The sequence below is a fragment of the Channa argus genome, chromosome 16, assembly GCF_033026475.1.
Source record: "Channa argus isolate prfri chromosome 16, Channa argus male v1.0, whole genome shotgun sequence".
NCBI lineage: Eukaryota > Metazoa > Chordata > Actinopteri > Anabantiformes > Channidae > Channa > Channa argus.
Window position 1 is genome coordinate 387,657 of NC_090212.1, and position 16,097 is coordinate 403,753.

The window sequence follows — 16,097 nt, forward strand, 5'->3', positions numbered from 1 at the left end:
ATCTCTCAGTTGTTGGTTCAATCCCCGGCTCATCCGGTCACATGCCGAAGTGTCCTTGAGCAAGACACTGAACCCCAACTTAGTTGCTCCCGGTGAGTGTTGGCCAGCTGCATAGCAGCTTCCCCACCGGTGTATGAGTGTGTGTGTGTGTGATTGTGAGTGTGAATGGGTGAATAAGAAGCAGTGTAAAGCGCTTTGAGTGCCGATAGGTAGAAACGCGCTATATAAGTGCAGAACATTTACCATTTACATAGGCTTTTGTTACCAAATAAAGAAGGTGTTTAAACAAGTTAACTTAAAAAGTTGGTGTCCACTTCTAAGTAACTTTTTTCATTCTAAACAATATGTTCTCATGATGTAAACAACTTTACAAAAGATGTAAAGTTTTAGACAAGATCTAAACAAGTTATTGTCAGGATCTAAATATTTCTAAGCAACTTGTTTTCACATTCTAAATTAGCTGTTGTCACATTCTAAAGATTTATATAGTGTATAGCATGTAAACAAGTTGTTTTCAAAACTAGCTCGCATTCTAAACTACTTGTTGTTTTCTAAACAGGCTTTAAAAAACTTATTGTCATAGTCTTAGCAACTTCTAAACAACTTGTTTTCATATTTTTAGCTGTTTTTACATTGTAATCAAGCTCTGAATTGGCTTTTGTCACATTCTAAACAAACTTGTCACTTTTTAAACAAGCTCTACACAAACTTCTCAGGTTTGCCAGCAGCTCTTTATCACATTTAGCGATTAGACAGATGCTTTTATCCAGACAGACAAGTTAAGTACAGAGCAAGCAAAATAAAGGCAAGGGCAAAACATTAAGGCAAAGTTCTATGAGGAAAAAATTTTTTTCATTTCATGAGATCCAAGTGCACTATAGGACATGTAGGGCAAGTTTTATTTTAAATAGTTTAAATGCATACAAAGTTTAAGAGTTCCGTCTTCAACAACTTAGGGAAAAAAGCTGCTGAGCATCCAAAGATTGGTAGCAGCTTGTTCTACCATTGTATGACCACTGTGGAGAACCTGTGAGTGTTAGATACATTGAAGATTTGTCCTGATAGCTAAGACCTAAGCCCATGCTGAAGCTTTACCGAAGATGCCCAAGTTGGAGAGCACAGAAAGGAGAATCTTGTGGTTAACTTTACCAAAGCCTGCAGGTGGATTGAGTAGGATTTTAACAAAATACTGTTTATCAGCTTTTGCAACCCACAGGGATTTGACGACTGTCAGGAATGCCATTTCTGTAGAATGACCCCACCTAGATCCGGATTGGTTGACATCCAGGAGGTTGTATAGAGAGAGAAAATCTATAATTGAGTTCAAGGGTCTTGGCCAGAAATGGAAGAAAAGAGACAAGTCTGTAATCTTCTAGGTAAGAGTTGAGAGTAGGTTTCTTAAGCAGTGGGGTAACCTAGGCCTGTCTAAATTCGGTGGGGAAGGTCCCTGTGATGAGAAGTATTAATCATTTGTGTAACGGAAGAAAAATAATGAAATGAAATTCTTCTTCTTGAACACGGATGTGCCTTCCTCGGTTAGAGAGGATCATGAGGAGAGTGAGGTACTCTTTGATCAATGGCTGCCACCTAAGTTACTGAAGAAGCAGGTAAAGTACTCAGTAAAATAGAGGGGGCTACTGGAAAACAGTTTTCTGATGTCAGCGGTGTTCTAACATTGTTCTGGTAGTATTCAGTTTTTTGCTTTGAAGCTGTGAGGGAAAAGTAGCAAGCAGGCTATAATAATCAGCCAGAGCACAGATAGTCTTGATCTTGTGCCACTTCTTCTCAGCAGTACTGAGCGTGTTGCTATGTTAAAGGATCAGTTCAGTGGGCCAGGGATTGGGAAATGAGGAATAGGCAGATCTGTAAAACAGGAGGCAGACATTATACAGACAAATTGATAGTGTGGCATAGAAGCTGTGATTGTCTGTGTCGAGGGTGCAGTGGACATGTGGGGTTATAGCTGCAAAGACCAGGGAAGAAAACTCCTCAGCATTGAGAGACCTGAAGCTGTAGCAGAAAGTAAAAAGTGGTGTGGAATTATGGGAACTTGTTATTGAGATGTTTTCTGTCTTGCAGTTTTGTGTTAGAATTAAGCCCAGGTGGTTGCCAGCTCTTTAGGTTGGGAAAAGTTTCAGATCAAATTTGGTCAAAAACCCACGTACGACCGTAACCTGGGTTCTGCTAAGGTGGATGGTCATATCTCCTAGGATGATGAGGAGTGGCATCTTCCACCATCAGGGAAGTGAGGCAACAGCCCATCCAGTTCCTTAAGATGTTGGTGGCCGAAGGATCACAATCACATACATTGTAGCCAGTACAGTGACCCTAACAGAGTGATATTCAGACTGGGAAGGGGCATTGTTGGGAAGAGCGCAGCTGGGGTGGCGTGAGCCAGCCTTGTTTACTGCAGATTACCATTTTAACAGCAGTAAGGGTGGAAATGCCTGTCATTGGTAGACCTGTGCCTGAAGTGTCTTTTCTCATACGTGTTCCCTGCTGATGTGGATTTTCAACTTTTAGGATAGCAATTGAAACAAAGTATCAATTGATAGATCTTGTATATTAACACAATCCCCTTATCTCTCTGGCCAGTGAACTTCTTAGAGGAATAGGATGATGAAATGAGATAAAGTGGACAACTGGAGGAGCCCAGCCCCCTCACCTCCACCTGTCTGAAGCATGGCAGGCTTGCAGCTTGTCACCCCTGCCACTTCACCAATGGGACCTTTCTTTGGTCTGCCATGGCAACAGGAGGCTATCCATGATAACATCTATACGCCTAGGAAATATCAGGCAAGGAGTCGTCCATCCATATGTCTTAACTACTTGCTCTATATAAGCAGGCCATGTCTTCTGCTGTTAACTGGCAGTAGTAAGGAGCTAATAATGGTATAACATAATTGTTTTTTATTTTTGTGCTTTAGTATTCTATTTGAATAAATGAATAAAAAATAATAATTTGTATTAATTGATAGCTCTAATGAGTTATCAATTAATCAAAAATTACTATGTGTATCTAACTGTAGTTAATTGGTATGGCATGTTTTCATTTACTCAGAATTTATTCTAAATTGACATTTTCCAAGTTAGTCCCGTTAACATAAGGCTGGACACATGATTTTTATTGCATTCACTTGGTAAACTTACAATGGAGGGAAAATTAAGTTAATTAATGAATTAATCTCTACAACAGCTGCAACCGATTTGATACCAGTTTAGCATTAAATGCAATTTTTACATGAGATAAACTAGTTCTGATATTAATTAGTTAGTGTAATTTTAGAACAATACTGACAGTTGATGGTAAACCCTGTGCAGAGCTGACATTGCCATTTTCCTGCACATCCAAGCTTGGTTTGAAGGGTGTTTTAATAAACTCATTTATTGGCTTTTTTAGTATCAACATTTATCACATTTGTCACATTCTTCTTCTGTTTAATTCTCTGTAAACCTGAACCATCCTCTACAGGTAGAACTTCTTGAAGCAGCTCTTGAACGTAATACTACCGTCTGCTTGAATACTGGCTCAGGGAAGACCTTTATTGCAGTACTTTTAACAAAAGAGCTCTCCCACCAAATTCGTGGATATTACCAAGAAAATGCGAAGAGGACTGTTTTTCTTGTGAACACAGGTACTGGAAGTACTGTTATAGTTTTAAATGTGCCCTTGATTTTTCTGCGGCCACTTACTATCAGCTTTGTTTTAAAAACAGTATTCTTCCCCAGGTTTCATCCAATTGTAAATTAAAATTTTAATGCGTGTATTCTATATTTTACGATAGTTAAATGTAATTTATTTCTAAGTAGTTTACTGTGTTTCTGGTCTTCATTTTCCAGCCTTGTCTGTAGTTCAACAAGCGGCTGCAGTCAGGACTCACTCTGATCTTCAAGTGGGAGAGTACACAAATTTGGAGGAGAACTCAGCATGGACTGACCAACAGTGGAGTCAAGAGATAATACAGAATCAGGTGTGTCCTTTTTGTTTGCCTTTAAAAGTTTAAACTGGGCTGACCCTCATTCTGAGCTTCTATGCTGGGCCTGGGTTGGGTCTGGGCTGTTCAAGTCAGTTGGCCTTTGAATCGATGCACTGCCCTTAAAAAAAAAAATGTGTTCATGTCCTCCAGTGGTTCCACCACAGTACCGTATCTACCCTAGGCCATATATTAAGCTACTCTAACTTGTTAAATCTCATAGTTAATTAATCTGATTTATGTTGGTCATTGCTGATGTATAAAACATTATTAAAATTATTGTCTTACAGGTGCTGGTCATGACTTGCCACATATTTCAGCATGTTCTGAGGAATAAAATCTTACCGCTGTCTAAAATCAACCTGGTGGTTTTCGATGATTGTCACCTGGCCATCACAGACCACCCCTACCGTGAGATAATGAAGGTAAGAGGGGTGTCTCAGAGAAAATATTCACACTCTTTTCACAATTGTAAATGTCAATCAAGTGTGAACTGTGAATGACATAGTTCTTTTCTGTCCGTGCAGCTATTTGAAGGCTGTTCATGCAGCCCCCGTATCCTCGGTCTTACAGCCTCTATTCTGAATGGAAAGTGTGATCCGTCAGAACTGGAGGAGAAGATCCAGAACTTGGAGAGAATCCTGAAGAGCAATGCTGAAACTGCCACTGACCTTGTGGTCCTGGACAGGTACATCAATCCATTATGACTTAAAGAACTATAGCAAGCTGCACGGGAGAAGACCTGTTCCTTTTAACAGTCTGGGAAAGCTTGTTTGAACTTAAGGATACAATACTTTGTACCACAATTGTATTGCTCATACCAATTCTTTTGCACTTTTCTTTATGGCTAAATTTATCTTTTATGTTTAAATTTAAGCACTTGAATGATACGTTCACCTGTTTCAGATACGCCTCTCAGCCAAGAGAAGTGGTGCTGGATTGCGGCCCCTATGTAGATAAGAGCGGTCTTTCCTTCCGTCTACAGGCGGAGCTAGATGAAGCTCTCCACTTTCTGAACGACTGCAACATATCTGTTGCCAGAGAAGACCGTGACCCCACATTCATATCCAAACAGGTCAGAGGAATATACAGTTAGGAAATAGTGAATCAGTGTCCACTCACCAAATAGTATCAGTGGGGGGAGATTCTAGCCTAGGAGCTACATGTAGACCTGTGTTCTTCTTGTCAGTATTAAGGTAAAGTGAGTTCATATAAATGATCTTGAAAATGTTCCTTAAGCTATAAATGAGAGAAAGAAAACACACCTGTAAAACAACCCTCAAATTGCAGTTTTCACTTTCCCCATCCTGTCCAGGTCCTGAGTGATTGCCTAGCTGTGCTGCAGGTGCTGGGGCCCTGGTGTGCGGATAAGGCAGCAGGCATTATGGTACGGGAACTGCAGAAGTACATCAAACATGAGCAGGAGGAGCTCAACCGTAAGTTCTTGCTCTTCACAGACACCATCCTGCGCAAAGTGCACGCCCTGTGTGAGGAACACTTCTCTCCCGCCTCACTGGACCTCAAGTTTGTTACCCCCAAGGTGCTCCGGCTGCTCGAGATCCTTCATGAATACAAGCCCTTTGAACGGCAGCAGTTTGAGAGCGTGGAGTGGTACAACAATCGGAACCAAGACAACTATGTGTCCTGGAGTGACTCAGAGGATGAAGATGAGGATGAGGAGGTAGAGGTCAAAGAGAGGCCAGAAGCCAACTTTCCCTCACCGTTCACCAACATCCTGTGTGGAATCATCTTTGTGGAGAGACGATACACAGCTGTTGTCCTCAACCGGTAGGGGTACATTTTTGTTGCTGCTTGTCATGCGGTGTGAGTGCAATAGAAATTCCTATATACAGTAATACCTTTATATAAAACAAATGAATGAATGAGGTGGAAAAATATAAAATGTTGACTAGTGATTTTGATTAAGGTCTTGATTTACAGTTGATCTGATTCATTGAAATTATTTTAACATGTTACAGTAACTAAAAGTAATGTAAGATGGTAGTCTTAATATAGAAGAAATCTTTTTTTGACCCTACAGAGAGTAGTCTCCCGTGATCTATTCTGATTGTTTAGAGGTTATAGAGGGTGATACCTCATACCTCATACCTTTGGCTAGAGACAGCAGTATTGTAGGCTATAGCTCAAGTCTTTAAGTTGTTAAAGGTGATGATAAGGGTCGCCTTACCTTGTAACTGAAATGTGTAAATGCAACTGTTGGTTTGTTGACTTGGTGTGAATCCACATTATTACCCTGCAAGCGTGTCTGTTCAGAGAACATCCTATTTCTATTTTTTCTGTAAGCCAGGTGTTGTTGTTTTACACAGATATCTTATAAAATCGGCAGCCAAATATACTTGGGCCCAGGCAGATGTGCAAATATCTCTAAAGTCTGTGTGGGGAAACAAAGTGTATGGCACATCTCCCTCACTTTGTTGACACTGTGTTGTGGTGTATTGCTGCAACAGTAGAGCAGGAGGTCCAGCGTTGTAAGTTTGATCCTCGACTCCTTGAGCAAGTGTCCTTGGGCAAAACCCTGAACCCCAGCTTAGTTGCTCCTGGTGAGTGTTGGCTTGCTGTGTGTGTGTGAGTAAGAAGCAGTATAAAAGGCTTTGAGCATGAATATCTAGAAAGGTGCTATAAATGGTAAGTGCAGAGCATTTACCAGGTAATAGTGAAATCTGCTGAATTACAAAAATCCTTGCAGGCAACGTGGATAAAGCATGTAAAGACTAAACTAGGTTCATCCCTTCTGACATGTAGACAACAAATGATTGATGAATGAATTTGAACATAATTTGCTCAGTTTTCATCTGAGTTAAAGTTTAAACTGGAAAGAAAAACGTTAACCTTATTTGGCGTAAGATCAAAATGATCAGGAGAAATTTTCCGATAGATCTTTAATGTAATACACACAAACAGCATCAAACAAGGTATCCTTTCAGCGGGAATAGGGTAGCATTTCCTGATAAACAATATTTGGTGCTAGAAAGGCATGTAAAGAATAATCTTGACTTTTTGATATAACATCTGAAACTGTATGTAATTTGTTGAAAGACATCTCCTCACTGTGAGAAATGCTAGTTGTTCTTTTTCGCTTGGTGTTCCATTATGGGATTTGCCTTGGTGTGACTAACTAGCTCCAATGACAGCTGTGCACTGGGCTCCACCCTCCTCTAATTATCATGGCCAACCTCCTCTCCTAACTCATTCTCGCTGTCTTTCTGTGCGCTATTATAAGTCAGGGTGAGGGGTTCCTGTAGCTACCTTGTAGTTGCTTACCGGTGTAGCGTACCAGTGTAACTTAGGCTAAAGTGCCACAACAAGCCAACAACTCTTGCTAGCTCAATCTCAAAGTGTAGCTACATACGGCGAGCTGACTTTACCGACTGCGGTAGGCTCGGAATAAACCCCGCTGTCATCGCTTCAACTAAAACGTGTTTTGACAAGCCTAAAGTTAGTCTGGTACTTCTTACATAGTCCCACTCCCTTTGTGAGCTTCGTTATGTCTACGGTAACAACGCAGTCCAAAGGGTTGGAGCCCAAGGGTGAAGAGTGTCTCCCGCATCATTTGGCTCTTTCATCTTGACTAAGGACCATCACCCCTTGTGCATTGTATGCATGGGCGCTAAACACACTCAGGCCTCGGGGGCAGACCCGCAGGTGGGCACGCACTGTTCAGCGATGCCATAAAAGGTTTTAGAACGGAAGTTGAAAGTAGCGCTGGCTGATAACCAGGATCCATCCCTGTCATCAGCCATCCCTACGTCCAGGATGGACACCCATTATCCTTGAGCTACAACAAGTTGGGCGGATGTGATGGATGACAAGTTTGGATCATTCAATGAACTTGCCGAACAAGCGGAGGGTGATCCGGGCATCTAGGACACAGTGTGCGATGCCAGGTCTGACCTCCTTGATTTGGATGGTATGGAGGAAGAAGAGGATGACTCCACCTGCCTGGCCCAACACTCGAGGTCTTCCAGTGCCGCTGATGCTGGTCCTCCAGTAGATGGCAACCTGTATTAGGTGTGTAAGCGGACTGCATCCAAATCGGAAAGGCAGTGGCTGATGGCCCAGGACGCTGAAGGGGCAGAGTGGGACTTGTAGAATGGTAAGAGGGTTCTGCCGACTCAGCCACCAGCTAAGCAGCTTCTACCGGCAGTCCCGGCCTGCATAAAAAAGATGAACCGGCCTGCATAAAAGAGATTACTGGTTACTGGTTACTGGTTACCGTTACTGGTTTAGTGGTTCACTTTTGAAAGGTTATTCAAAACTTGAAATTCAGTGGATGAATGGCAATCTCAGCCTCCTCCAACATTCTCTGGCTAGCAAAATGGATCGCCTTACCGCTTCCATTTTCCCAAAAATTTACAAATATGCAGCCCAGTCCATGTGGTCTATTAATGCAGTTACACTGCTGTCGGCATACCAGGCAGAAATCCTGGAGGACATGGTTTGCCAACTGGACCCTTAACCCGTCTCTTTGGGATGAGATCTGCATTGTGAGTTACCTCCTATTACTCTCCTCCAGGCGGCAGTCCAGGGCTTTGGTTGAGTGATGGTGAGAAATGCAGTAATGACAATGGTGGGGTGAGAGGAGAGAGGGTCAAGAGGAGGAAAGTAGCTCAGTGCATCGAGGGGTGGGTCCCCCAGCAGTCAAAGCCTATAGCAGCATAATGATAACTAACTATAAGCTTTATCAAAGAGGAAAGTTTAAGCCTAGACTTAAAAATAGAGAGGGTGTCTGCTTCCTGAATCTGAACTGGGAGCTGGTTCCACAGGAGAGAAACTTGATTGCTAAAGGTTCTGCCTCTGAATCTACCTTTGAAAATTCTGGGAACCACAAGTAGGCCTGCATTCTGAGATTGAAGTGGTCTACTGGGATTATATGGGACTATAAGGGTAATTTATATATGATGGAGCCTGACCGTTTAGAACTTTATATGTATAAAGCAGGGTTTAAATTTAAATTGTATTCTAGATTTTATGGGAAGCCATTGGAGAGAAGCTAGTGAAGGTGAAATATGATCTCTCTTGCTAGGTTCAGTCAGCAGTCTTGTTGCAGCAATTTGGATTAATTGCAGACTTTTTAGGGAGTTACTGTGGCTTCCCGATAGTAGGGAATTACAGTTGTCCAACCTAGAAGTAACAAATGCAGGGACTCCTTTTTATTTTTATTTTTATTTTTTTCAGCATCACTTTGAGACAGGATGCAACTAATTTTGGCAATGTTCTGTAGGTGGAAAAAAGCTGTTCTAGAGATTTGTTTTATATGTGAGGTAAAGGACAACTCCTGGTCAAAAATAACTCTAAGGTTCCTTGCAGTAGTAATGGAGGCCAGACTTATGCCATCTAGAGTTACAATATGGTTGGACATCATATTTCTGAGATTTTTGGGCCCAAATACTATGACTTCAGTTTTGACTGAGTTTAGAAGTAAAAAATTCTGGGACATCCAGGCCTTTACGTCTTGTAGGCTTGAAGTTTGATTAACTGATTATTTTCATCTGGTTCCATAGATGGATATAGCTTGGTTTTATCAGCATAGCAATGGAAATTTTTATGGAGTTTTTTTCTAATAATGTTGCCTAAAGGAGACATATAGTAAAATATTTTGGTCCCAACACAGAGCCTTGTGGCAACATTATTAGAAAAACTCCATAAATTTCCATTGCTATGCTTATAAAACTAATCTATGTTTAACAAACTGGCGATCAGAATTATTCTGAACAAGGAAGCTCATCAAGGTTTTACTCCCTGTACTTCGTCCTCCCCCATTTCCATCGGAGGAGGCGCAACAACTTAACACTTTATGCCCGGTGCGGGCCTCACATGTTTATGTGGGAAGGACAGCAGATTTTAGGAAAACAGAGGAGCTGTTTGTCTCATAGGCTACTCACAGGGGCAAGCCAGTTTCTCATCAGAGAATCTCATTGGATTGTGGAGGCCATATCTACGGCACACAAGTGCAGGGGTGTTCAACCTCCAGTGGGCTGAGGGCTCATTCCACCAGGAGCATGGCCACTTCGTTGGCCCTGTTTAAGGGCGTGTTGTTCAGCACTGTGTTATTGATGTTGATCTTGATGTTGCAGGACCATCTATGGCTCATGCAGTGCTTGAAGCACAGGGTCCACCTTAAAGTTTGTCTTCAGACCATGGCTGTATGTACGGTTCGGGAGATCTTACACAATACGGAAGTGGGCTATATCTCCCATAGTGAAACACAGAGCAAATGTTAGAAAAACAATGTCGGGTTACTTGACGTAATCACGGTTTCTTTGATAACAAAGTGAGGTGTTTCACCAATTTTTCCCCCCTTGCGGAAAGAAGTGCCTAGAATGAGTTAGGAGGGGCGGTCGGCCATGGTAAGAGAAGAGTGTAGCCTGGAGCACAGCTCAACCTGTCTGTCATTAACAGACATGGTGTCATTGGAGCTTCCTTTTTTGGTCATGCTAAGGCGAATCCCATAGCGAAACACCTGTAATCAAAGAACCAGGGGTTATTTCAAGTAACGCAATGTTTTGCAAACAGTAGGCTGATCAGTAAACAAGTTGCGATGTGTGTAAACATTATTTTAATCTAGTGTACAGGGCAGAGCATTGATCACTCTAAATGGTCTGCAGCTACACAACTTCATACACTGCAAAATTGCACAATTTGTTCTGAGAGCTGTTATGTCCAGCAAATTAACTCTTCCCATGCTTACTGCTGTCCACCAGGACATTAACAAAGTAAGGCTGGGACTGATTAGTGTATGTCAGAATTGTTATAGGATAGGTGACCAGAGAAACTGAGTTGTGGCTTGTGCCTTTGCTTCTTCTTTTCCTTTCGGCTTTTCCCTTTCAGGGGTCGCCACAGCGAATCATGTGCCTTCATCTAATCCTATCCTCTGCATCCTTTTCTCTCACACCAACTAACTTCATGTCCTACCTCACTACATCCATAAATCTCCTCTTTGGTCTTCCTCTAGACCTCCTGCCTGGCAGCCCCAACCTCACCATCCTTTTATCGAGATCCCCGTCTCTCCTCTGAACATATCCAAATCACCTCAGTCTGGCCTCTCTGACTTTATCTCTAAAACATCTAACATGAGCTGTCCCTCTTGTACTATTCCTGATCCTGTCCATCCTCATCACTCCCAAACATCTTAAGCTGTTCTGCCTCCAGCTCTGCCTTCTGTGTTTTCTTCAGTGCCACTGTCTCTAAGCCAAACAACATCGCTGGTTTCTCCACCGTCTTAAACACCTTTCCTTTCATTCTTGCGGATACTCTTTTATAACACTACCTGACACTTTTCTCCACCCGTTGCAACCTGCTTGCACACACCTCTTCACCTCTTTTCTACACTCTCCGTTGCTCTGAACCGTTGACCCTAAGTACTTAAAGTACTAAGTATTGCACCTTCTTCACCTCTGCTCCCTGTAACGTCCCCATTCCACCTGGGTCCCTCTCATTGACACACACATGTATTCTGTCTTACTGCGGCTAAGCTTCATTCCTCTGTTTTCCAGAGCAGACCTCCACCTGTCTAGATTTTCCTCCACCTGCTCCCTGCTCTCACTACAAATAATAGTCCATGGAGATTCCTGTCTAGCCTCATCTGTCAGCGTGTCCATCACCAGAGCAAACAAGAAGGGGCTCAGAGCTGATCCTTGATGCAGACCCACCTCCACCTTGAACTCCTCTGTCACATCTACAGCACCTCACCACGGTCTTACAGCTCTCATACATGTGCTGCACCACTCTAACATACTTGTCTGCCACTCCAGACGTCCTCATACAATACCACAGCTCCTCTCTCTGCACCCTGTCATACACTTTCTCTAAATCTACGAAGACACAATGCAACTCCCTATGACCTTATCTGTACTTTTCCATCAGCATCCTCAAAGCAAATACTGCATCTGTTGTACACTTTCTAGGCATGAAACCATATTGCTGCTCACAAATGTTCACCTCTGCCCTTAGCCGAGCTTCCACTACTCTTTCCCACAACTTCATTGTTTGGCTCATCAGCTTTATTCCTCTGTAGTTGCCACAGCTCTGCACATCTCCCTTGTTCTTAAAAATTAGCACCAGTACACTTCTCCATTCTTGGGCATCCTCTCACTCTCCAAGATCTTGTTAAACAAGCTAGTCAGAAACTCTACTGCCACCTCTAATAGACACTTCCTGACCTCCACAGGTATGTCATCAGGAACAACTGCCTTTCCAGTCTTCATCCTCTTCAACGTCCTCCTGCTCCACACCAGTCACCTCTCCTACTTTTCTCCCTTTCATTTTCCTCTTTCATCAATTCTTCAAAGTTCTCCTTCCATGTTTCCATCACATTCCTGGCACCTGTCAATACATTTCCATTCCTATCTTTAATCACACTAACCTGCTGCACATCCTTCCCATCTCTGTCTCTTTGTCTGGCCAACCTGTACAAATCCACCTCTCCCTCTTTAACGTCCAACCTAGCATACAATTCCTCATATGCTCTTTGTTTGGCCTTTGCCACCTCTATCTTCACCTTACACTGTATCTCCCTGTACTCCTGTCTACTCTCTTCAGTCCTCTGTGTCACACTTCTTCTTAGCTAACCTCTTTCTCTGTATAAACTCCTGTACTTCTTCCTTCCACCATCAAGTCTCCTTACCCAGTTTCCTATTTCCAGATGACACACCAAGTACCCTCCTACCTGTCTCCCTGATTACATTAGCTACACTCTCCCCTACCAATACTTTACAGTCACAGATCTCTTTCAGATTACAACATCAGCATAAGATCTAGTCCACCTGAGTGCTTCTACCTCCCCTTTTATATGTCACCCATGTTTTTGCCTCTTCTGGAAGAAAGTGTTCACTACAGCCATTTCGATCCTCTTTGCAAAGTCTACCACCATCTGTCCTTCTCCGTTCCTGTCCTGAAAACCAAATCTGCCCATCACATTCTCATCACCTCTGTTCCCTTCACCTACATGTCGATTGAAACATCCTAACGGTGGGGCATAAGCACTAACAACATTGAACATCACGCCTTAAATTTCCACCTTCAGACTCATCAACCTGTCTGATACTCTTTTCACCTTTAGAACATTCCTCACAAACTCCTCTTTCAGGATCCGGTATTGAAGTCATTTTCGGTGTGAAAGTCATGATTCCCTTTTTTAATTTGGCATGTGTTTTTGCCCTTCCTGACACAACCCTCTGCATTTATCCATACTTGGGACTGGCACAAGAAGACACTGGCTTGTGTCCCCTTGCGGTTGCATTTTGTAAGTGGCTTTGCTATTTTAACTAAAGTGGTTTGACTTACATTATGTGGAATAAACTTTAGTGTTTGTTTATCAATCAATGAAGTTGCATCTTGCGGCATTTTCAGACCTATGTTGTTAGTCTGGTTGAATCAAACTCTGGTTTATTTTCTTCCTTAGTGTGGTTGGTTTGTGCAGGTCTGGATGTAGCTATCCCCACCAAATAGGGACACAAACAACCCTACCGAGACCCTGAAGTATTTTTTCACGTGAACCATGCTGGTTGCTTGGTCTCGGGTGGTCAGTTCGGGAGTTCTAGCCAAATGGTTCAGATTTGGTCTGTTCAGAGAAGAAAACATTTCTTCATGCCCATGCTTGTCATAATGGGTGATGGGCAGAAATGGTAATATTTTTCAATTTGCGATTGCAAAGCAATGTAAATATATACTCTGAAGTGACTTCAGATGCTCTGCAATTGCACATAATGTTTTGGCAGTAATCACAATTTTTTTCGATGGTTGCAGCTGAAATAAACTGTGTTGTGTGCCTGATGTGATCTTTCTCTTTTCATCAGTCTTATCAAAGAAGCAGGCAAGCAGGACCCAGAGCTGGCTTACATCAGCAGCAACTTCATTACAGGCCATAGCATTGGCAAAAACCAGCCACGGAACAAGCAGATGGAGGTGGAGTTCAGGAAGCAAGAAGAGGTACACAGATTATGTGGGATTTGACATTCACACAAATGCTATTTCAGCGTTTGAAAGGTGGCACAGATTTGAATCTGCAAATTGCAGGGATTATGTCTATTATGTGACAGTGTGTCACAATTTAATACATATCAGGGAAACACTGTTGAACACAGATGCTCCCTTTTGACCAACATCAACTTGGTGCTAGTGCTGAACTGGTGCTAGAGATGGTTCAAAGAAGTTCCAAACTGCACACCTCTTAAGAATCACTTTGCTTTTCCAAAAGCTAAAGGGCCACATTATGACATTGCGGTATACAATGACACTTACGCTACGTATGACAACAAGCAACTTATCATAGTGTTTCTTCAAAAATGTTATTCCTGGCTCATTGAGCCTACATTTGTATGTTTTGAGTTTTAAATAACACTATTTATAGAAAATACGTTATTTAGCTATCTAACTAGCATCAACTGCACTGGTATTTATCACATTACTGTTATTAAAATCCAATAAATAATACACTGGTTTTTTTTTTTTTCCTTTACAACAAAGCTTTACTCAGTCACCCCCAGCCCACAACAAAGGTTCAGTTGTTGGTTAAAGACTATCAAAGAGTTGTTGCCACTCTGCAACCAGTTTTCCTGTCCTGGATCCTGTTATTTGGCTGTTGAAATGTAAAAAAGTAGTTCTAACGTAAGCAGTACCTCTGAACTAACACTGAAACTGGCTAGGCAGAAGTTGCCTTTTTTTGACGCCTGAGAGGACCATGACAATGGGCAGTGTAAGACCTGGGTTTGTCAGACTTTCCATTGGCAGAACAAGGCTGACTAGAGAAAGGACAGAGCACACTTGTCATCAGCATTCCCATAAATGTTCTCTAACAGGCCCCCCAACCTTCAACCCGACAGGTCCTCCGCAAATTCCGCGCTCATGAAACAAATCTTCTGATTGCCACCAGCATCGTGGAGGAAGGCGTGGATATTCCAAAGTGTAACCTGGTGGTACGGTTTGACCTACCCACAGAGTACAGGTCCTATGTCCAGTCTAAAGGAAGAGCTCGGGCACCTGTGTCCAACTACATTATGCTGGCGGACAGTGAAAGAACGAAAGCCTTTGAGGAAGATCTCACTACCTACAAGGCAATCGAGAAGGTAACATTTGTTCTTTGCCTCATTTGATTTAGTGGGGGCATAATTATTTGAATAATTTGGTCCAGTCATTAATGTATTTTAGGAGAAATGATTTAGTTCTGTAAAGTGCAGAAAAAAATACGTAGTGATGATTATTATTTACTTTTGAGCAGATTTTGAGGAACAAGTGTTCAAAGTCAGTGGAGGTAAGCGAATTTGATGTGGAGCAAGTGCTGGATGACGATAATATCCTCCCCCCCTATGTGCTTCGATCTGAGGATGGAGGTCCCCGGGTCACTATTAACATAGCCATTGGACACATTAACAGGTAATGATGATGTTTCTGCAAATTCTTAAAATCCTATGGTTATAAAGAAAATAACTTTATTCTTTAATGGCATTTTTTTTTTACTTTGGTGCTCAGGTATTGTGCTCGGCTGCCAAGTGACCCATTCACTCACCTAGCACCCAAATGTAAAACTGTGGAAACAAAGGATGGACGCTTCCAGTCCATGCTCTATTTACCCATCAACTCCCCTCTGAGAGTTCCTGTTAAGGTAAGAACAAACATCTAAAGTTTAGGAATTCTGGTAAAAAAATATACAGTTGTACATTGATGCCTTACAGTTTATGAATTCTGTAGAATTTTCTTTATTTGGTCATTAATGTAAAATGTGTATTCAGATTGTTAGACAAGTCTGAATTAGTTTAAAAAAAAAAGTACATCTATGCGAGTGGGATCTTAAAAAAAAAAAAAAGTGCTACAAAATTGATTTCACACAAAGTGACCGGGTGTTGATTCTTAAGAGAAGAATGCGGGAATCCCACAATGAGAATCAGAGTAGAAAATAAATGGTGTCACTACTTGGTGCAGGAGTTGCAGTTCTGCCAGTCAGATTCAGACATACTTCAGGATGTCTGGGAGGCATTTTCAAAGTTTGTGCACACTGCATTTTACAAAGCCATGGAGCAATGTCAGTGAAGAGGTTGACCTGGAACTGTATCTTAGCTTAGCTTAGTGTCTGAGGTAAATTATTGCAGTTTATAAACTGTGCACTTG

General features: G+C 42.0%; 1 protein-coding gene across 1 annotated transcript in view; it reads left to right on the forward strand.

Annotated features, from left to right (window-relative positions):
• The window catches only part of dicer1 (dicer 1, ribonuclease type III), a 40,024-nt gene that overhangs the window by 4,987 nt on the left and 18,940 nt on the right, over positions 1–16,097 (forward strand). Inside the window, exons 4-14 of the mRNA XM_067479434.1 lie at positions 2,596–2,796; positions 3,473–3,635; positions 3,841–3,971; positions 4,265–4,399; positions 4,502–4,662; positions 4,881–5,049; positions 5,290–5,762; positions 13,790–13,922; positions 14,816–15,058; positions 15,211–15,365; positions 15,462–15,594. Of these exons, the coding sequence (XP_067335535.1) occupies positions 2,683–2,796; positions 3,473–3,635; positions 3,841–3,971; positions 4,265–4,399; positions 4,502–4,662; positions 4,881–5,049; positions 5,290–5,762; positions 13,790–13,922; positions 14,816–15,058; positions 15,211–15,365; positions 15,462–15,594 (2,010 nt within the window). The 5' untranslated portion in view covers positions 2,596–2,682. The remainder of the gene's footprint in view (positions 1–2,595; positions 2,797–3,472; positions 3,636–3,840; positions 3,972–4,264; positions 4,400–4,501; positions 4,663–4,880; positions 5,050–5,289; positions 5,763–13,789; positions 13,923–14,815; positions 15,059–15,210; positions 15,366–15,461; positions 15,595–16,097) is intronic.